The following is a 19,971-nucleotide window of genomic DNA, read 5'->3' as shown; positions in this document are numbered from 1 at the left end:
TCTGGTCTGGTCTGGGCCATCGGTGTCATGGCATTTAGGACCTGGCTAAGTGCGATGGATTGCGCAGAGAGACCCTCCATCTTTGTCCTTGTCCCCAGACCAAACACCAAACAACCAGTCTCTCTCTACATGCAGATGTGCTTCGGTTCAGGGAACCTCATTTCAATCCGTGTAGGCGCTTGCTTCGACCCCACCAAGCTCCACTGGGAGGTGTGTTCAAGGACAGACACTCTTATGTTGTCAGAATTTGGCCAAATCGTAGCCATGCCGTCGGTTCCATCGTGCGGTAAACGTTGATGTGGCGATCCAAAAGCTCACTTCGACCCTCGCCCACGGTTTCGCTTTGCACCTCTTGAGCCCCCGCTTCCTCCGCCTCTGGATCCAGATCCTATAAAGCCACCTGTGCCCTCACCAATACCCTCGTCCACGTCCATCCTGCCTTCGTCGTACTCGTCATCCTCGTCGTCGCCCTCGCCTTCCATCTGCTGATCGAGGTCCCGCTTACTAGGAGGACGCTGCCCTGCACCAGAGCCGGAGCTGCGACCAGGGCGCGCGTTTCCACCTTTGACATCTGACAGGACACCATTGTCATTCGATGTGAGATGCTTGTCATTACTAAGGACAAGCGAGTCTACCTCATTCTGGCGTTTCCTCTCGCGTACAGCTCTCTGTTGTGCTGTCGCTCGTATTGCTGTGATTTGCGCTTCGAGGTCGCTCACGACGGAGAAACAGCGCGATTCCCATGTCTGTAGGATCTGCAACAATGCGGGAAGGGATTGAGGGCGCAAATCGCGAAGAGGGGCGACGGACGTAATGTGTACGGTCGGCGGACTGGATGTGGGACTGAGACGAGCGGTGAGGAGACCGGAGTAGATCGATTGTGTTATCAAGGATTCTAGCTCTTGGGGAGCGGAAAGCAGGAGAGAAGAGAGAAGCCCATTATATGTCAAAGTGTTGGCTGTTGTGTTTTTGGTGGTGGGAGCGAACGGTGAGGCCAGGGTCAGGAGACTGAGTTGGCGTAGCTTGAAGGTTTGAGCTTCGTCGAGAGGTGGGAGAGACGGGTTGGCTGTGATAGAAGACTCGTTAACTTCTCAATCACATAGCCTCGCCGAATTGGCTCGAAATCGTACCTTTATACTCCTCGTATGTTCCCCAACTGAAGATCTCCAACAACGTCAACCATGGCTCTGATTCAGTGGCCCTCAAACCCTGGACAACTGGCAGTTGAAGTAACTCGGTGAAAATGTAGGCCCCCGGAGCGGAGATTGCTCCCTTGATCAGTTCAGCGATGAGGCGGGGTGATGGGGTCTTGGTGGTCGTAGCAAGGTGAATAAAAGGTTGGATCGAAGCAAGAGCCTTTGCCTGAGATTGATCCATTGTCGGTAAAGACCTGAGGCGGCGGAGGGAGGAAGGGGAATCGCATGCCGGTATAAGAAGCGGTCGAAACTCAGACGAGGCTGTCACTGCGGGCAGAACAAGAGCTTGGCATGGGACCAGGCCGTGCCGCTTTCGTAACCTTTCCTCCCTCCCATCGTCTCTGAACCTCTTGTAACCTCTTGCTAATTACGACTCTGCGCCTGCCATCTGTTGCCATTACTATGCGACTTTTGTGTCCTAAGCTTCCACCATGTCGTCCTCGTGCCCGAAAACGTCCGCCCCTCCATCTGAAACCTCGCCACAAGGAGCCATGCCTGCACGCGATCGCTCAGTGGGGCGAAGCGTCCACATCTATGACTTAAAAGATCCTCCTACCAAAATTGGCGGCCTAATCCTTCTGCCCGGTGTTACAAATACAAACTTCTATGCAATGATAGAGATCATTGTGATATTCGAGAGCCCCTTCTTTCTACAAGATGAGATCGAAGCGAAGATTGAGAAAGACGACCATCCGCTTCGACCTGGAAACTATTACATTGTTACTACTAAGCCTTTTCAGCTTAATAACGAGCCAGCCATTACCCGAACGATTAGTCAAGCTACCGGAGACCGTGTTGAAGCCTTTCGAGAGGCTATTCGTTCTCGAGATCGTCAATGTATTATATCCGGAGAACCTGTACCTTCGATCGGTGGGGTGGACTTCTGGGGTCGCTTTGAGGCAGCCCATATTTTCCCACTCGCTAAAGAAGATTACTGGAGAGCTCATAACTACGGTCGATGGATCACAATTGAACCAGCACAAGGAGGATCTATCAACTCAGTCCAGAATGGAATATTGCTCCGCTCTGATATGCATCACGAATTCGATGCATTTAATATCTCGATTAACCCAGATGATAACTATAAGGTCATAGCCTTTTGTCCTATTGGGGGAAATATTGAAGGCAGATGTCTGGATCGACAATTATTTACTCGTTCTAATGCACCTATCCATCCGCTTCTACGTTGGCACTTCAGACAGGCTGTCCTGGTGAATATGAGGGGTGCTGGAGAGCCGATCTTCGAACATGACTTCCCACCCGGTTCTGATATCGTTGGTGAGGTTCTTCGGAGTCCGAAGCCAGGCGAAAGAATGGAATCTGAGCTATTCAGCCGTCTCGGTGCTCAAACGGAGTTGTTTCCGTCGGAAGTGGGCATTACGAGGGTGAGGAGGGAGGGGGAAGAAGGGGAAGAAGACCACCGATGCAATTCATAGAAGTTTACTTATGTACAGGGTACACTGTATCGTCCCTAGAAGTACGAAGAATACCAAGTACCTCGAATCAAATATTGCTGCCTCAAAAGAAACTGACTCCCTGTGTAGCTGATCTCTCCGCCATTTCTCGGATGAAGATATTCGCCTCCGTCACACTCGACAATGATGCCATTCTTCCCCACCACTGAGAGCGAGGCTGCACACCAGCCTTGAAACGACTGCATACAGCTAGTGGTGGCGTGATACTAATCAGGGAGTGTTTCTCTCCGGATCGGTCGATAGCGTCGCTCTTCGGTTTCAGGCGCTGATCCCGCGCCTCAGGCATTTCTCAGCTTCAACTCCCCGTCTCACTTCTGGCTTCACACTTGGTTTGCAACTCGGTCCGCTTGCGAGGCTTGCTTACTTTTCTTCTTCGCTCTCCGTCTCCTCATCACGCTCTTTTAACGTCCTATCTCTTTTCCTTTCGAACCCACCGCAGTCGTCCTCTCAAGTTCCTTTTGCACCCCCGAAGTCGGCCAGAACGCGTCCCCCCCGGAACAATGCATTTATGATCCTCTATCCATTTCAGCACGATCGACCGCCCCCATTGAACGTTCATTAAAATGAGTCTTTTTACAAATGGCGGCCGTGAGCCGCCGCGACTACCACCCACTCCGGCGCATATGGCCACCACAACCCTCAAAGTCGACGGAATGACTTGCGGGGCCTGCACCTCCGCGGTCGAGTCAGGGTTCAAGGGTGTCGAGGGTGCTGGTGCTGTTTCAGTCAGCTTAATGATGGGGAGGGCCGTGATACATCATGACCCTAAGAAGTTGTCCCCCGAGAAGATTGCAGAGATCATTGAGGATCGTGGTTTCGACGCCGAAGTCCTCTCTACCGATATGCCCCAACCTCCTACTCTGACGATTTCGACCGCAGTCTCCAACTCAGAAGCCCCGCTTACGACCACAACAATATCCATACAAGGTATGACTTGCGGGGCGTGCACCTCCTCGGTCGAGGCCGGCTTCAAAGGGGTCTCGGGGGTGAAAAGCATGAACGTTTCTCTGCTGGCGGAGCGGGCAATTGTCCAGCATGACGGAAAGATCATAAGTGCTGATGCATTGGCTGAAATCATTGAAGATCGAGGGTTTGACGCCACGGTGATTGATTCAAAGCTTCAAGACACCACCAGGCCTGTAGGCGGAGATGCAGAAGCCAACGAGCAGTCGCAAACATGGGCTACCACTGTAGCCATTGAAGGCATGACTTGCGGAGCTTGCACTTCTTCCGTCGAAGGTGCTTTCAAGAACGTTCCTGGTCTGGTCAAGTTCAACATAAGCCTCCTGGCCGAACGAGCAGTCATTTCTCATGATCCCGTCGCCCTCCCCTCGGAGAAGATTGTGGAACTCATTGAAGATGCTGGATTCGATGCAAAGATTGTGTCTTCTCAGGCTGAGACGAACATGCAGGGCTCAACGCATGTTTCTCAGCAGCTCAAGATCTACGGTCTTCTAGATGGACAGACTGCCACTGAGCTGGAAAACAACTTGAGATCCAAGCCCGGCGTCAAGAGTGCTGTTATCAGTCTTTCCACGTCTCGCGCCACCATTGTCTACGACCCTACCGTTACTGGCCTTCGACTCCTTGTCGCAGTCGTCGAGGACGCCGGATTCAATGCCTTGGTTGCAGACTCGGAAGACAATAACGCACAGTTGGAATCTCTTGCCAAAACAAAAGAAATCCAGGAATGGAAGAGAGCATTCCTCACGTCGCTGGCCTTTGCCATTCCCGTATTTTTGATTGGCATGATTATCCCCATGTGCTTCCCGTCCATAAATTTCGGCGGCATTGAGATCATTTCAGGTCTCCTGTTGGGCGATGTCATCTGCTTCGCCCTGACTGTTCCCGTACAATTCGGCATTGGAAAGCGTTTCTACATTTCAGCGTACAAAAGTTTAAAACATAGGTCACCAACCATGGATGTGTTGGTTGTGTTGGGCACCTCTACGGCATTTTTCTTCAGTTGTTTTGCCGTCATCGTGGCGGTCTTGATACCCCCTCACAATAAGCCTAGCACCATCTTCGACACTAGCACTATGCTTATCACATTCATTACTCTTGGGAGATGGCTCGAAAACCGAGCAAAAGGCCAGACATCAAGAGCTCTGTCACAGCTGATGTCTCTGGCTCCAAGCATGGCGACCATATACGAAGATCCTCTGTACGCCGAGAAGCTCGCCGATGCTTGGACCGCTCCATCATCTCCAGTGCTGGAGAGGACGCCAACCGTGGACCATAGGAGAGTGCCATCAGGCCCTGGCCTCTCAGGTCCCTCTGCGATTGAAAAGGTCATCCCCACAGAACTTATCGAAGTCGGAGATGTCGTAATTCTCCGACCTGGTGACAAGATACCAGCTGACGGAGTTGTCACCCGCGGTGAGAGCTTTGTGGATGAAAGCATGGTGACCGGTGAGCCCATGCCTATTCAGAAGAAGAAGGGCAGCACACTCATAGCGGGTACCGTCAATGGTGCTGGCAAGATCGACTTCAAAGTCACACGTGCTGGAAAGGACACGCAACTGAGCCAAATCGTCAATCTTGTGCAAGAGGCCCAGACAAGCCGAGCACCAATTCAACGAATGGCAGATCTCGTCGCAGGTTACTTTGTTCCTATCATCATCCTGCTCGGCTTGATCACGTTTGTTGGGTGGATGATCTTAAGCCATGTCATGTCGAATCCGCCCAAAATCTTTACGGACGAACATAATGGTGGGAAATTTATGGTCTGCCTGAAGCTCTGCATCTCGGTGATTGTTTTCGCTTGTCCTTGCGCTCTCGGATTGGCAACCCCAACAGCGGTCATGGTGGGAACCGGTACTGCTTCGCAACAAGGTATTCTTGTCAAGGGGGGCGCTGCTCTTGAAACAGCCACCCGCATCACGCATGTCGTACTCGACAAGACAGGTACCCTGACTTTTGGGAAACTCAACGTCGCTGACACGAGCTACGCGACTCTGTGGAGCTCAAACGAATGGCGTCAGAAGCTGTGGTGGACGCTCGTCGGCCTCGCTGAAACAGGATCCGAACACCCCATCGCGAAATCCATCGTCGTTGCCGCCAAAGAGCGACTCGGCCTAGAACCAGAGGAAGGTCTACCTGGTCAGGTGGGCATGTTCGGCGTCACCGTAGGTCAAGGAGTTTCAGCCCTCATTGAGTTGAACACCCCAGGTGACGAAACCAAATACAAAGTCTATGTCGGTAACGCTACGTTCTTGGCCAACAAGAAGATCGATATCCCCGCCGACGTTGAGGATGCGGTCAACGCGGCTCTATCTCCCACGACCCGAAGTAAATCCAAGACTGGGATAACGACCATCTACGTCGGGATTAACGGGCAGTACGCGGGATACATTGGTCTCTCCGACACGCTAAAACCTACAGCCCACGCCGCTATCGCCGCCTTGCACAGGATGGGTGTTTCTACCAGCCTAGTCACTGGAGATACCTACAACACGGCCCGCTCTATCGCTGAACTGGTGGGCATACCTCGAGAATCCATTCGCGCATCCGTCTCTCCCGGTGAAAAGCAATCCATCATCTCAGAACTACAGTCACAAGGAGAAGTTGTCGCTATGGTTGGCGACGGGATCAACGATTCACCTGCCCTGGCAACCGCCGATGTCGGTATTGGTCTTGTTTCCGGGAGTGACATCGCGGTCGAAGCTGCCGATATCGTGATTATGCGCTCGGACGACCTGCTCAATATCCCAACCGCTCTCCATCTATGTCGCGTCATATTCCGCCGGATCAAAATGAATTTAATATGGGCGTGTGCCTATAACGTTATTGGACTCCCGTTTGCAATGGGCATCTTCTTGCCTTTCGGATATCATATGCCGCCGTTGATGAGCGCCACCGCGATGATGTTTAGCAGCATTTCGGTGACGTTAAGTTCGTTAGCGTTGAGATGGGTCGGCAGGCCCAAGTGGTTGAGTGTCGAGGCTCTGAAGATGGAAGGAGACCGATACGGTGCGTCCATGATCAGTGCGAAGAGAAGAAAGAGGTTGAACAACGGCGGTTGGACTGGCAAACTGCAGGGAGTCACCGAAGCATTGTTCGACAGACTCGAAGGCGTGGCCACGAGGAGGAAGGCGCAAGAGAGGGAGAGGGGCAATTACGTCCCTCTGCGCACTGTTGATGCAGACGCTGTGTAAAGTGAACGGAGGACGGGACCTCCTCATGTCTTCCTACATTTTCAGGGCCCTTTTGGTATGGATCATATATAATATACAAGCTTCGGAGCTTTGTAGTATACATCCCTTTGTTGACTATACTTGGTAGATTCTCTCGGGTGAGGAATACCCTATGATATATATCACATCTTCTCTTAGGAACTGTGCTCTTGTGCCGTGGCCGCGTAGCCATGACCTCTTCCATGAATTTTAGTAATAAGTCCGTCCCGTTATCCGCACGTAGCCCAATCCCGTACGTTATGCCATGGTCTAGTGGAATCAGTTCTCTCGAGTACACGGTGAGAAGGGGAAAATACGGAAGAGAAACCCCTTACTCCCTAGCCGCCCGAGCCACCCCAGCACCCAGTCACCCGTCCGTCACGGAATAATACTTCTCAGCTAGCTCTTCGCCGACACCATCTTCGCCAGAGAGCGTGAACCCTTCGTGGGCGCTGTGCTCCAACACATCGGCAAGAATTCTTGCCACTCCAGTCCAGAACTCCTCAGATGTGTGGCGGCGGCGGCGGCGGCGGCTTCTTAAGTCTTAACTGACTGCAAACTTACTCCTCGCCCTGAGCTTTGCGCCAAACCTCCAGAGCAGAAACATGCCCACAAGGCCAACACAGGAGAGGCCTGCGAGCAGACTGTTGCCGGGCCCGATGCCGAGGTTTTTGAACATGGGCCTGGAGAAGATGACGCAGCCGGCGGCGAAGAGGGCGCGGAAGAGGTCGTTGGACGCGAGCAGGGAGGCCGTGTAGCGCGGGTAGGATAACGGTAGGTACACGAAGATGCACTGGAAAATAACAAAGTTGGAGCCTACGACGATGACCACGCCGATGAGGCTGACAATCCAGTGCACGCCGTGGCGGGAGGTCCAGCCTGGGACATTGGTTAGTTGTGTTGCCTTTTTTTTTTTTTTTTTTTTTTATAAAAAAAAAAGCCATGGACTGTCGCGAAACAAGGACCAAGAATGGGAACAGAAACAGAGGGAATGTAGGTAGGGCAGAATCGAAACTTACCGAACATAAACAATCCTGCGGGCAGTGTACATACGCCGAACAACGCGGGCACCAAGCGATGCTCCGGCGCTCGGAGGCCGTGTTTTATGATGTCAGGCACCAGGTAAACGAGCAGATAGGTATTGTAGATGACGACTCCGATCATGCAGGCCACGCCGATGCTGAGAAAGGTCAAGCCGAGCTCGCCGAGGTTGAAGCCGTAGATGGCCACGTACACGAGCGGAAAGGCCTCGAAGAAGGAATAATAGACCCCATACAGGAGAGCACTCTGATAAAGGAAGATGTGCTGGTTAGATATTGGGCGGATAACCCGAAAAAGGGGGGGTGGATCCAACAGCCTTCGTATGGGTTCAGTATGGGAAACTCACGTAGATATTCGTGTACGCCACAGCAGGGTCCTTGATCATGATCTCCAGCGGCTTGATGATGGCGTCAAAGAAGACTTCCGAGTACTTCATGTGTTCCTGGTCGATTTCGCTCTGGGAGCGCAGGTCTGTCCTGCCCGTGAGCTTTCGAAGGCGTGCAGCCCGTCGCCGAAGGATCGTGGCACCGGAGGTTTCGGGGAAGGCGATAAGGTAGACGACCAGAATTGGTGCGCTCATCCAGAGCAGTTCCCACAGTGACCATCTCCATCTGCTCCTTTGTCATTAGTGTCGATCATGCAAGAGAGAAGAACGGAGGCAGGGTCAGTGGCAAGACATTACCCTTCGGCAGTCACGGCAAAGGACGCGACAACTGGTCCGAGGGCAGGGCCCCAGAAGCAGGCGGCTGTCCAGGAAGAGAGATAGACTGGGAGCATCAAGAGGGAGAACTGTGGCGATTAGTTCTTTTTCCTTCCACAGATAACATCTCATGAGTAGAGAGACGTACCATGTCGCCGACTGAGGCGGCACCATTTGCTAGGCAAGGGCTGCACAGAAAGCCCTGCAGGAATCGGAGGACCAACAGACCGGCATAGTTGTCAACGACCGCAGTCGGGACACAGATGATGACGAATAGGATAAAGGCAGGCGTATAGACTCCATTGCGGCCGATGGCAGGAATCTCGCAGAGGGGCGCAAATAGCAAGGGGCCAACTCCGTCTGTGTATAGCAGTGTGTCGTCAGTCCAGGCTTCGCACAGGTGAAGGAGGAGAGTCAAGCATACATCCTATAACGTATATGGAAAGGCCCATTGCTGCCGCCGCCTCACTCACACCGAATCTCTGCATGACCCCTCTAAGAGCACGTCAGTATACGAGTGCACGTTGAAAGGAGAATTGAGGCTCACCCTTCGCTTACGACGTAAATGCTAGAGCCTCCGTACATGGCAAAGGTATACAGGCTGCAGCCCTCATGTCAGTTTTCCATCGGCACAAGGGGCGCGAGAAATGATACCAGATCTGAACCAACACAAAGAGCTTCTTCGCCTTCGTCCAATTCTGCGGATTCTCTGGGTCGTCGGTCGTATACCAATCAACGAGAATGGTGCCGTCGGCGGATTTATGGAGTGATATAGGCTTGCTCTTGGTCTTTTCTAGCTCAAGCTGCTGGTCCAGGGCCAATCTCTCCTCGGTAAAGAGCAGACTATGCTGTCGCGAGAGAGTTGGTTCTAGAGCAGCATCTCCCTCGAGCCGCGTTAGTGGATGCGTTGACGGTCCGCCGACAGACTCTGTCTTCTCGGGATCTGCCACCTCGGGCCCAGATTGCCCATCGTCGACCCTTTCAGGGTCATTCTTTTCAAGATCCTGCTTTTCTGCTTTCGGCGGCTCGGCTGTCACGGGCTCAGACTCTTCAGGATCTGGGACGTCCTTCTCAAGAGGAGCGCCAGATGCCTGCAACATAAGTCACCACTCCGATGGCCTTTCGGGAGATTGTGGGTAAACCCACCAGCTTGGGGAGCACGAAACCTTCCCGTTCGTCGGGATATAGAAGCATTCGGTCATGAGTGACCCATCGAAGGAACTGCCCCAAAGGCGCGTCTCTGATGATATCGAGCATAGCGTTCTGCGCACCGTTTCCTTGTCCTCCTCGAGAACAAGCCACCAAAATAGACCAGCGCGTTCTGCGTTGCTATCAGACACGATTGAAGGGAGAAGAGCATCTATTATAAGACACATCGAGAGCCGCGGTGGTTGAAACATAGCAGATCCACCACCAGCGGCGCTCGCTCTAGACTGGAAGGCCCCTTGCATTGAATCCTGTAAGCAGACCAGATCTGTGGACATCGGCTGGGTAGGGATCAAGTAATTCTCGGAGATATCGCCTTCAACTGTGGTCCGGTGGGTACACAGGTCGAACAGGTACCTGAACAATGGCAGGCCGCGGCTGACCACCGTCGTCTGTTGCAGGCGCAACGTGAGCTCGTCTTCGAATTCTCGAAATACTGGCGATTCCCCCGATACCGCGTTAGGGAGTCAGCGAAGGCATCGGACAGCATTCTCCAGCACCAAGCAGCGAGATTGATGAGGTAAGGCTCGGGATGATATGCCTTTGCGCATACAAAATATACTCCGTACCCAGGCTGCATTGCGGATGGCGAATCGATTTCGATTGCAAATGCCTCATCCAATATAGCCATGATTCGTGGTCAGTGGTCCTCTACGCAACCGAATTAAAGAGTAGCCAGAAAAGCGCCAGTCAGGATACGCAGTAATCAAGAAGGCCACCAACAGGGGGTGGATTGTGTATCTCGGTATGAACCGTGGTTGCGGAAGAAAGCCGAGAATATGACTGCCGTCAACAGGGAGACCTTCGTACATATCCAGACTCGGTCAACGATCAGCATAGCAGATGTCACCACCATCACCGCTGTTGTCCTTGATACCTCGTAGGTGCTCTAGCCGAAACACGATCTTGACGCGTAGCCGCGCTCTGATCCTCGGTTATGTCCCATTCAGACCCTTTGCACCTCCCTTTGCCACACCGCAGCCACACCGAGGCATCAGACAGAGCTTCTTACACTGCTGTTACTGCTCATTTGCTGCCTCAGCCAGCGTTCTATGAGTAAAAACAATACAAGATCTGCAAAACACGTCAAGGCTGAGCCGAGCCGTAAGGGCAAACGCCGAATTTTAACCTGGCACCAAGACAATTCAGAGTTCGCTCGCACATTACTGGACAGGCTGACACGATGGATATACCTTTGCAGACAAGGGCATTCTTCCTTGGATATTGCTATCAGTACGGCTCTATCAAAGCTCACTATCTATCGAGCCGATGCGGTGAGGCAGCTGCAGCCCTCTGTTGAACCTTGCAAATTTGCAACCAACGCGCCAGAACGAATCAAGATGCATCTGCCCTGCTGCCGCACAGACTGTGCGGGTCCAGAGGTATAAGAATGACTATACCACCCACACCGGAGAACTATCACATTGAATATAGAGAACTACGTGCAATCTCCCACAGCTGACACGGGATAACCCTATGGAACCGAGGAGATTGGGAGATAGGGTCACCCTATCCATGTCAAAAGTCTTTTGCGTCATGGGAGTGAGCTGGTACTGTCAGCTCTAATGGCGCATTCGGATTCAGCCGTATTCAATTATTTGAAGCCTAAGCAGAGCAGTCCAAGGTGGAATCGTGAAATCCGGTTTCCAGATTGGCCATCCATCTTTTCACGGGAGACTCTGACAAACCGCATGCAGGTATACTGAATGTGCCCAAATAATTCAGGCACATAATATGGCCCGTACCCAGTTGCTGCCCAAAGGTTTGCTGTCTTCCGATTTCAGCCGGAGACCCTGCGGTCAGCCATCGAACAAGTAGCGACAAGGGCGAGTCACCACCATCAGCGCATATATCTTGAACACTAGTTTTAGAAATAATACAATCTTGGCATGTCGTCGGCTTACATTTCAGACTGCAATCGGAAGGATCAAGGAATAATAACGCTCCAGCTACAGCATACCCTATCGCTTCCGAGGTACTTAACCACAGCGGAGATATTCATTCCGCGTCCCAGTCTACGGGAAATTGCCGAAACTTTATCCCTTGCTAATTTATTATGGCTGGCAGGTCCTGGAGAGGAGTTTTCAGGGAAGCGGTGGAATGAATCCTCTTGAGAAACAGAGGCAAAACCGCTCACCCACCGGAAAACCGATATACCTGTCGCAGACATGAGCATCAGAAGGCAGCCTTATCACATAACGCCGCGGAAACAGTATCACCATCCGGGTTCTTGCCTTTCAGATTGGTAAAAAGATTTGTGAGCAGAAGTCAGCTTCGGTCGCGGCCAGATTGAACCTCGAGTCGTCTGTGTCGATTCGGACGGGAATCACGAAGCAATAGGTGATCAAGGATACAGGACAGGCAACAGGCCACGGATGCGTGGAGAGCCTTCACCCCTATCCTTACCGAGTCGGGTTCTTGACTGATTTGTGGATGATTCTTTACTGCTCAACCTTGGACGACCAAACATCAAGATCCTCACCGGTGCCAATGTGGAAAGTGTCAGATTCCGCGACTCCTGCGGCAATGCTATGGCCGACAGGGTCTATTTCTGGCGTGGCCCAAGAAGGTAAACGTCAAGCCATTCAGGGAGCTGTATTAGAAGGCCGGGACCGGTCCAGGAGCAAATCCTCCCTCGGGAGATGGATACCTCACCTACGCGGTGTTAGTGTCACCCAAACAACTCCAAGCTACCCTTGACGTGGCGACGTCGACACAGGGAATCGAGACGCCCTTCGACGAAGCCCAACAGCAACGGGCTCTGCAAGTTTAGTGGCATTGGCCGAGTTAAGGTACCATACTATGGGAAGTTCTGAGATCTTTTTTTCCGTCCACCCATCCATCCATCCACTTCAGCAACTAGATAGCAGATACTACACGGCCAAATTCACCTGGCTGTGCCATTTCGTTTAGATCAATTCTCATATGTCTCCAGGGCCGCCAACCCGCCTTCCAAGCGCCTGACGATATTATTCTCGTCGCACAATTTGACGAACCCGTCCCTCTCACCGCCCTTGCCGTCCAGGCCGTAGATCCTGCCGTACTCGGAGACGAAATTGTCGAGTGTGGTTTCTGGTTTGTCGCGGCAGAAACCGCAGAGCGTCTGCCTCATTTCCTCTTTGAAGCCCAGACGCGGCCACACGGCCAAGACCTCCTTGTACTCGTCCACCGTGATGGAGCAACCCGGCACGGCGGCGTCGAGATGCGGCCCGAAGAACTCGGCCATGATGGACAGCTGAGTCGCCAAGACTTCAGGCTCCTTGTGGTGCGCGATGCTCGGGGTGGTGTGCAGCGCGATGGCGTCCCACATGAGCTGGAGGCGGTGCCTGTCCCATTTTCCTCCGTTGCTGGTGCCCGTGCCACCACCTGTTTCAGTCCGGATGAAGTTGCGAGCGATGTCGGCGCCGTCGACTTCGAAGCGCTTCTCATTAGACGTCAGGGACGAGCTACTGGTCGCCCAGCCCATGTCGTGCATCAGCAGAGAGAGGACGACGGCATCCTTGTCGATGTCCGCGTTCGTTGCCAAGGGCGGGAACTTGCGGAATAGGATGAGAGAAAAAGCGACGCTGCGGAGGCAGTGGTTGAGCGTGGCTCTGGAGCAGTGTTCTTTGACGAAGGCGTAGGCAGATGTGAACAGGTGGTCGGACGGCATGGTGATCTGGGAGACGGGGAAGGTTGGAAACGGTGCGGTCGTGGAAGACATTGTCGAAGATTGAATCCTTGTTTTGGACTTCTAGTATGATACGGCCTCCTTTGCTTTTGCTTTTCGCTTGACGACGCAAGAGTTCTGCTGATTGTGGTTTGGTACGACAGCGGAAAACATTCTCAGAGAGAAGAGACGAGATCTTTATATCCTCCTGTCTTTGCCTACCTATGCACTGATCAGTCAAGACGTTGGACATGGCAGTCATTGATGCTGGATTTGATTCCGCGTGGTCATTCATGGTGCTCGCATGTTGGTGCAGCGGTGTAGCTTCAGCTGAGGCACCTCCGTTGTAGCATGATGCTTGATGCCGTACGTAACCGCCTCAGTAATACGAAATCGCATTACCTTGGTGTTCCTGAATGATTTCTCCGACTCGGCTGGCCCGACCGCGGCTTCTTCGAGGCGTTATTGGTGCATTTTCGAGCGGCGGAACGTCATCCCGAGGATAGATTATTCCGTTACTATAGGGCGTTTCACCAGAACAGGCCATGGTTCCTGTTTTGGAAGACTAACACTCGTCGCCGTCAGGGGGTAAAGAGAGTTTGCAAATGAATTGGGATACAAATGCATAAGGGGCCGCAGGGGGAGCCCGATGGAGGGTAGTTGAGCCGGCGGTGTGTTTCCGCAGTCTGGGCTCAGTTCTCTGGAAAGGACAATTTTCTGATGGGGGGGGGCTTGTGACGTCTGACAAAAATGTCATTTGAATCAACTCGGACTCGACTGTTGAAGCTTCAGACTCTTTTTCTCCACGACCTCATCTACGATACTATCTTAAGTGAGAGTTAAGGCGTCAGTCTGCCTCTGCGCCTGATGTACTATCTACAAAGCAAACTCGAAAACTAGCCAGAGCACTGGCAGTGACGGAAACGAATACCTTGACGGAGAAGTGCCTGTCTGCGCAACCCCCTCACCACGCATTCTGCGGACGTGTAATGGAGAGATTCATCATCACGGATTTCTTTTCTTCTTTGATGTTGTGCAAAATTCGTAGAATCGGAAACCTGTCTGTGATCAAACAGTAATATCCTCAACGGATCAGCTAGCCTCCTAGCCACCAAGTATCTTATGTAGGGACAAGCATGGGGTAAAGGTGCAGCCTTGCGGATGAATCCGCCGAGGCTGCGGCCCCCTTTCCGAGCCTTAATAGCGCCTAATTACCCGGTACAGGATACCTATGCCGTGCTAGGAAAGACTCCCGAGTTGATACTCGGTACTTATCACGGAAGCTATGGCTAGCCTCTCGCGGAGGTGTTATCCGGGCTAGTTCTGTACTTGTTACGAAGTATTGCTTGCTTAGGCGCCCTCTCTCCGCATGACGACATTGGTGTTCGACTATCACAAATGCTGACGACGATATGTAGGATACGAAGTTACTTCAATAACTCATCCACTTCGTCTCAATCCGGGGGAGGCTATCCATAGATAACTTTGAATTCCCAAACTGTTCTTTACTACTAGTTTGGCAGTATAGATTGATTATTTCAAAAATGCTGTCCCCTTCGCCCCCGCATCTCCTGGCCGTCGCCATCGCCCTCAGTCTCCTGACAACATTTCTGCCTGGTCCGTCTTTGGCGGAGCAAGACCAAATCGCCATCCACCACCACCGCCAACAGCAACGTTTGTTGAAAGGCCCGATCAAGGAGATTCCTCAGCTCGGTTTGGGGCTGTGGAATTCAAAGGATGAAGATGTCTGTCTCCATACCTGCGTTACTGCCTGCGTACCTGCTCGCCCCGATCCATTGGCCGTCGTTATTGACTCAATCCACATCACCGATTGTTTTCATGATTAGCTATAAGACTCTTCACAGAATAAAAAACTAACGCTGCTTCTCCAAAACGTCATATAGGCTACGAAGGCCGTCGAATATGCTTTCAAGGCGGGATACAGACATCTCGACTCAGCCGCTGCGTATGGTAAGTTCTATAGCAATTGGGACACCTAGGCAGGCTCCAAGGCGGATTCCCTTGACATACATTGAAATCCATCATCAACCCGTCTCCACGAGACTTACCAAAAAAAAAAAAAAAAAAAAAAAAAAAAAAGAGGGACGGCTGATACTCCTCTTTCCCGCCATCCCATGCAGGCAATGAAGACTTCGTCGGCCGCACTCTCAACAGCTCTGCCTCGCCGCGGCGCGAAAAGTACTGGATAACGTCCAAGCTGTGGAACACAGCGCACCGGCCCAAACTGGTGCGGCCGGCGCTGGAAAAGACGCTCAGCGACCTCCAAGTCCCCTACCTGGACCTGTACTTGATGCATTGGCCCGTGGCGTTCCTGCCGAACCAGGATCCCGGCCGCACGGTCGTGGACCAGGACACCAGCATCCACGACACATGGGCCGCCATGGAGGAGCTCGTCCGCGCCAACCTGACGCGACACATCGGGGTGTCCAACTTCTCGCCGCGCCAGCTAGATGACTTGCTCGCAAAGTGCAAGATCCGGCCGGCCGCGCACGAGTTCGAGACACACCCGTACCTGCAGCAGCAGGAGTTTGTTGACTGGCACCTGAAGAACAACATCACCGTCATCGCGTACTCGCCCCTCGCCAACATGAATCCCACCTACAACGGCAAATACCCAGACCTGCCCCCCATCCTCGAGGACCCCTTCTGGACCGACCTCGCTTCCAAAAAGAACGTCACCCCCGCGCAAGCAATCCTCGCCTGGGGTAGACAGAGGGGGACAATTGTGATACCCAAGAGCGTGCATCAGGATCGGATCGTGGAGAACCTGGGGTCGATGAACGTGACTTTCACCGACAAAGAGATGACGATGACTACCGAGCAGGATAAGAGGTCGAGGTTCAACAACCCGAGTAAGAGTTGGGGAGTGGAACTCTTTGAGGGTTTGGATGATGGGAGTAGCCGGTTCGTTGTGGAAGAGGAACTATAAGACTGCGGATTGTAAGGGGAAAATATTTGGGAGTGTCACAAGGGCAAAAATGTCACACGCGAGTGTCAGAAGGATTGGTGGATCCGGATATCGTAAGGGCGCAAAAAAAGGATGCCATGTTGTATATTCTGTGCTCGGGACGCGTGGAAACAAACTTTAACGGGATAAACCTTCAGACCAGCACCAGGACGTCCGTCGCTTGTACGGGCCTCGCCATCACTGCCTTTATGTACGCATTGGCCAACCGCTCCATCACCTCAATGCAAAATAGAATGACTTCGCACCAACGCCCAACGCTCAAGAGCCAATGCAAGGGTATGCGCGTAAACATCATGTTCAGTCATGGCGAACTCCAGAGCAATGGCCAAGGTCGTGCTGCATTCGCAGTGACTTCCGACTTTTAGTCCTCAAGAGTCTCATGGCGAGCCAGGACCTTTCGCTGGAATTCCTCCGGGTCATGCTGGTGAAGTTGGGCCGCTTCATTGTTCAACGGACTCGAACTGCAAACAAATGTTAGTCTTGCCGTCTCTTCCTAAACACAAGCAAAATCATACTTGTTCGGCTCTTCCAGCAAGCTCTGCAAACTTAGCAACACAGTTTGGACATTGTAGACAGCACTCCATTTGTCCTTAAGAATGTCGAGGCATATCCGACCGCTGAAATCGATGTTGGGATGGTAGACGGGTGTCTTGAAAAGGACGGTGGGGGCACCGTAGGGATAGTTGCTGGGGAACTCGAAGCTGAGTTTGAAGGTGAGGTCTGCATACGCTGTGTCTCGGGGTCCGACCAGGGTGGCGGTCCAGTGCAGCATGTTGCCATCGGCGTCAGGGAAGGCAGAGATGCCCGGCGTAGGGGACATCATGAGGGCCATGAGTTCGGATTGGAGCCTGTGCCTGATGAGTCCGTGCTTTTGACCTGGTGAGGAAAAAGATGGTCCTACCGTTTGGTGACGCTTTGGGTGTCTACTTTCCGAGGTACGACGCTGAGTTTCTGTTGTTCAGCCATGGTAGAGAGTCCTGGAGCAGAGTTCTGAGAGTTTTCGACTGGAAAATCCATCTTGGGGTTGTATTTAAGCTGCGAGCTGCAAACGGCCAGAATGTGCGTAAAGGAATGCTGAAAACGGAAGAATGGTCTAGACTACTTCAGCTCTGATGGTAGCGGTTGTAGACCGGCAATACGGAGCACAATGACTGTGACTGAGGATGAGAAAGAGAGACAGATAGGAAAGATGTGCAAAAAGTGTGGGAAAGCGAAGGTCGAGAGTGTAGATGAGTTAGTCGCGTGCTGCTGCTGGTAAGAGTCGCCTGCACCTGAGGAAGTGGTAGGGATAGTTAGGGACCGCGGAGACTTAACCATTGTTTATCCTCGGGGGCCCATTGCCTGGTCGCTCCAGTAACAGCACCACTAAGCAGCCCCAAGCGGCCCCCAAAATGACGTCGGCGCCGCACTTTGGGTCGCGATCAGCCAATTCATCGCCTCTCTCGCGCCTCAGTCTGTCACACGACGCGCGCTGCGCTTGCTAGACCATTTGGGTGCATTACACTACCATGGTACTCGGCGAGGTCAATGCATAGCCTTCGACGTCGTCCTGCGAAACGGTGAACATCCTCACCAGACCCGGTCATGAACGGGATCCCTCACTCTCAATTGGCACCTCTGCCGACTCAGGTGCCCTTCCGGATTGTCTCTCCCACCATCGGCTCGGGTGCATACGCATGGTATTTGGGTTCCTTCCCTCGGTCCAGCATTGAAGAACGGAGATATTCTAACAATTTCACGAAGTATCAAGAAAGCCGCTCCTCTCAGCGCCGACAATCCCGTCTTTGCCGTCAAGTTCATCAACAAACACTTCGCTCAGAAGTATGGCCGTATCAAACAAAAGCAGCTCGAGATGGAAATATCATTACACAAGCACATCGGCCTCCACAAGAATATCATTGAGTTTTACGACCATGGCCATGACCCGGCCTGGGTTTGGATAGCAATGGAACTGGCTGAAGGAGGCGACCTGTTTGACAAGATCGAAGCCGATGCCGGGGTTGCTGAAGATATTGCACATGTCTATTTCACGCAACTCGTTAGTGCGATGGGCTACATGCATTCTAAAGGCGTGGCTCATCGGGATATCAAACCGGAAAACGTCCTTCTATCTGCGGATGGAGACCTTAAGATTGCAGATTTCGGGATGGCCTGCCTATTTGAATACCACGGCCGGACGAAACTGGCGACGACGTTGTGCGGGAGTCCGCCTTATGTTGCTCCGGAGGTTCTGTCGTGTGGCACACAAGCCGGCACGAAAGGAAGTGGGTACGCCGCCAACATGGCGGACATCTGGTCTTGTGGAGTTGTCTTGTTCGTCTTGCTTGCAGGAAATACCCCTTGGAGTAGACCAGTCGAGGGCCGTGACGAGTACGGGAGACTGAACGACTTCAGCGAGTATGTCCAGAGCAACGGGAAGCCGTCAGATGAGCTGTGGGACTCGCTTCCACTGGAGGTACTATCCCTCCTCCGTGGTATGATGAGAGTCGATGTCAAAACGCGGTTCTCCCTTGAGGACGTCCGCCGGCATCCTTGGTTTACAAGACCGAACAGATTTATGGATCAAAAAGGTCGACTGAAAGACCCGATCACTATGGCCACGAACATGTTTGAAGCCCTCCATGTCAGCTTTGATGCAGATCCATTTGCAGGGACCCAGAGAAGTCGCAATTTAGATGCAACGGAAATTGATGGAAATCTGCGAAGCAGGTTCTCATCAACTCAGCCAGAAATGCCTGCAGAAGATATGCTGTTCGACTGGGACCGACCGAAGCACTTTGCGATGGCAAGCACTCAGATAGGAGCAGGTCGGACGTCGGCGACACAGTCGATGTCAACAGCACAATATCTTGAAGACGAGCCTTCCATGTCACAGTTTCAGCCGCACCCTAGCGTCCCTCTGAGCCGGACACAGATGGCTCGGCGATTTCATGACATTTTGCCCTCTTCAGGCCTGACCAAATTCTATTCCGGTTGGACGCTGAATCTCCTCGTGCCCCATGTCCTAGAGGCTTTGAGCCGACTAGGGGTGCCGACTCCAAATATTCCTCGGCCTACGGCTCAAGACTATGAGTGTGTAGTCAAGGTGAAAACGCAAGATAGTCGCGGGTGTCCTTTGAGCGGCAACATCGCGATGGAGACGGTCAGTGAGGGACTGATAGAGATCTGTTTTGTGAAGGCTTCAGGCGACCCCTTGGAGTGGAGGAGGATTTTCAAGCGGATGGCAGTGCTGTGTCAGGACGCAGTCGTCAAGCCAGAGTTTTGAGAAGATGTTTTGGAGCAGATAAATAGCATGCAAAAGCATAGACGCCAATGGGGGCCTCCGATCGGTTGTGGCAACCCATGGCCAAAATGGCAGCAGGAAAAGTCGGACTCACTATAATTTAGGCCTTGAGATGATTGAATTTGAATCCTTGCAGCCGTCCCCTGAATGGTGGACAGGGTAATAATACTCTGTACGAAGTACCGTGTTTGGAAATGTAGAGGAGTTGAATAATATGTACCACTGGGCCTCGGCGTTTTGGTGTCTTTCACATGTCT

General features: G+C 52.5%; 8 protein-coding genes across 8 annotated transcripts; 4 read left to right on the top strand and 4 right to left on the bottom strand.

The window, feature by feature from the left end:
• Positions 1 to 314: 314 nt before the first annotated feature.
• On the bottom strand, positions 315 to 1,377 carry A1O5_10552 (uncharacterized protein; the record flags this gene model as incomplete). The annotated part of the gene is made up of 2 exons (XM_007751128.1): positions 315 to 1,066; positions 1,131 to 1,377. The coding sequence occupies 2 exons, from the start codon at positions 1,375 to 1,377 to the stop codon at positions 315 to 317; spliced, it is 999 nt and encodes a 332-aa protein (XP_007749318.1).
• A 310-nt stretch (positions 1,378 to 1,687) lies between these two features.
• A1O5_10551 (uncharacterized protein) lies at positions 1,688 to 2,632 on the top strand (the record flags this gene model as incomplete). Its single annotated transcript, XM_007751127.1, has 1 exon — positions 1,688 to 2,632. One exon carries the CDS (start codon positions 1,688 to 1,690, stop codon positions 2,630 to 2,632), a length of 945 nt encoding a protein of 314 aa, XP_007749317.1.
• A 602-nt stretch (positions 2,633 to 3,234) lies between these two features.
• Positions 3,235 to 6,828, top strand: A1O5_10550 (Cu2+-exporting ATPase; the record flags this gene model as incomplete). Its single annotated transcript, XM_007751126.1, has 1 exon — positions 3,235 to 6,828. The coding sequence occupies one exon, from the start codon at positions 3,235 to 3,237 to the stop codon at positions 6,826 to 6,828; it is 3,594 nt and encodes a 1,197-aa protein (XP_007749316.1).
• A 562-nt stretch (positions 6,829 to 7,390) lies between these two features.
• A1O5_10549 (uncharacterized protein) lies at positions 7,391 to 9,844 on the bottom strand (the record flags this gene model as incomplete). Its single annotated transcript, XM_007751125.1, has 9 exons — positions 7,391 to 7,725; positions 7,866 to 8,133; positions 8,234 to 8,498; positions 8,570 to 8,676; positions 8,736 to 8,947; positions 9,012 to 9,082; positions 9,135 to 9,188; positions 9,242 to 9,678; positions 9,734 to 9,844. The coding sequence occupies 9 exons, from the start codon at positions 9,842 to 9,844 to the stop codon at positions 7,391 to 7,393; spliced, it is 1,860 nt and encodes a 619-aa protein (XP_007749315.1).
• Positions 9,845 to 12,707: 2,863 nt separating this feature from the next.
• Positions 12,708 to 13,496, bottom strand: A1O5_10548 (uncharacterized protein; the record flags this gene model as incomplete). The annotated part of the gene is made up of 1 exon (XM_007751124.1): positions 12,708 to 13,496. One exon carries the CDS (start codon positions 13,494 to 13,496, stop codon positions 12,708 to 12,710), a length of 789 nt encoding a protein of 262 aa, XP_007749314.1.
• A 1,490-nt stretch (positions 13,497 to 14,986) lies between these two features.
• Positions 14,987 to 16,392, top strand: A1O5_10547 (uncharacterized protein; the record flags this gene model as incomplete). The annotated part of the gene is made up of 3 exons (XM_007751123.1): positions 14,987 to 15,187; positions 15,347 to 15,413; positions 15,584 to 16,392. 3 exons carry the CDS (start codon positions 14,987 to 14,989, stop codon positions 16,390 to 16,392), a joined length of 1,077 nt encoding a protein of 358 aa, XP_007749313.1.
• Positions 16,393 to 16,792: 400 nt separating this feature from the next.
• Positions 16,793 to 17,448, bottom strand: A1O5_10546 (ubiquitin-conjugating enzyme E2 C; the record flags this gene model as incomplete). Its single annotated transcript, XM_007751122.1, has 3 exons — positions 16,793 to 16,892; positions 16,947 to 17,279; positions 17,333 to 17,448. The coding sequence occupies 3 exons, from the start codon at positions 17,446 to 17,448 to the stop codon at positions 16,793 to 16,795; spliced, it is 549 nt and encodes a 182-aa protein (XP_007749312.1).
• Positions 17,449 to 18,015: 567 nt separating this feature from the next.
• A1O5_10545 (CAMK/CAMKL/CHK1 protein kinase) lies at positions 18,016 to 19,696 on the top strand (the record flags this gene model as incomplete). The annotated part of the gene is made up of 2 exons (XM_007751121.1): positions 18,016 to 18,110; positions 18,175 to 19,696. 2 exons carry the CDS (start codon positions 18,016 to 18,018, stop codon positions 19,694 to 19,696), a joined length of 1,617 nt encoding a protein of 538 aa, XP_007749311.1.
• Positions 19,697 to 19,971: the final 275 nt, after the last annotated feature.

Source organism: Cladophialophora psammophila, assembly GCF_000585535.1.
Source record: "Cladophialophora psammophila CBS 110553 chromosome Unknown aczJe-supercont1.20, whole genome shotgun sequence".
Classification (NCBI taxonomy): domain Eukaryota; kingdom Fungi; phylum Ascomycota; class Eurotiomycetes; order Chaetothyriales; family Herpotrichiellaceae; genus Cladophialophora; species Cladophialophora psammophila.
The sequence above is the reverse complement of the archived record's forward strand: the minus strand, read 5'-3'. Positions and strand labels throughout refer to the sequence as shown.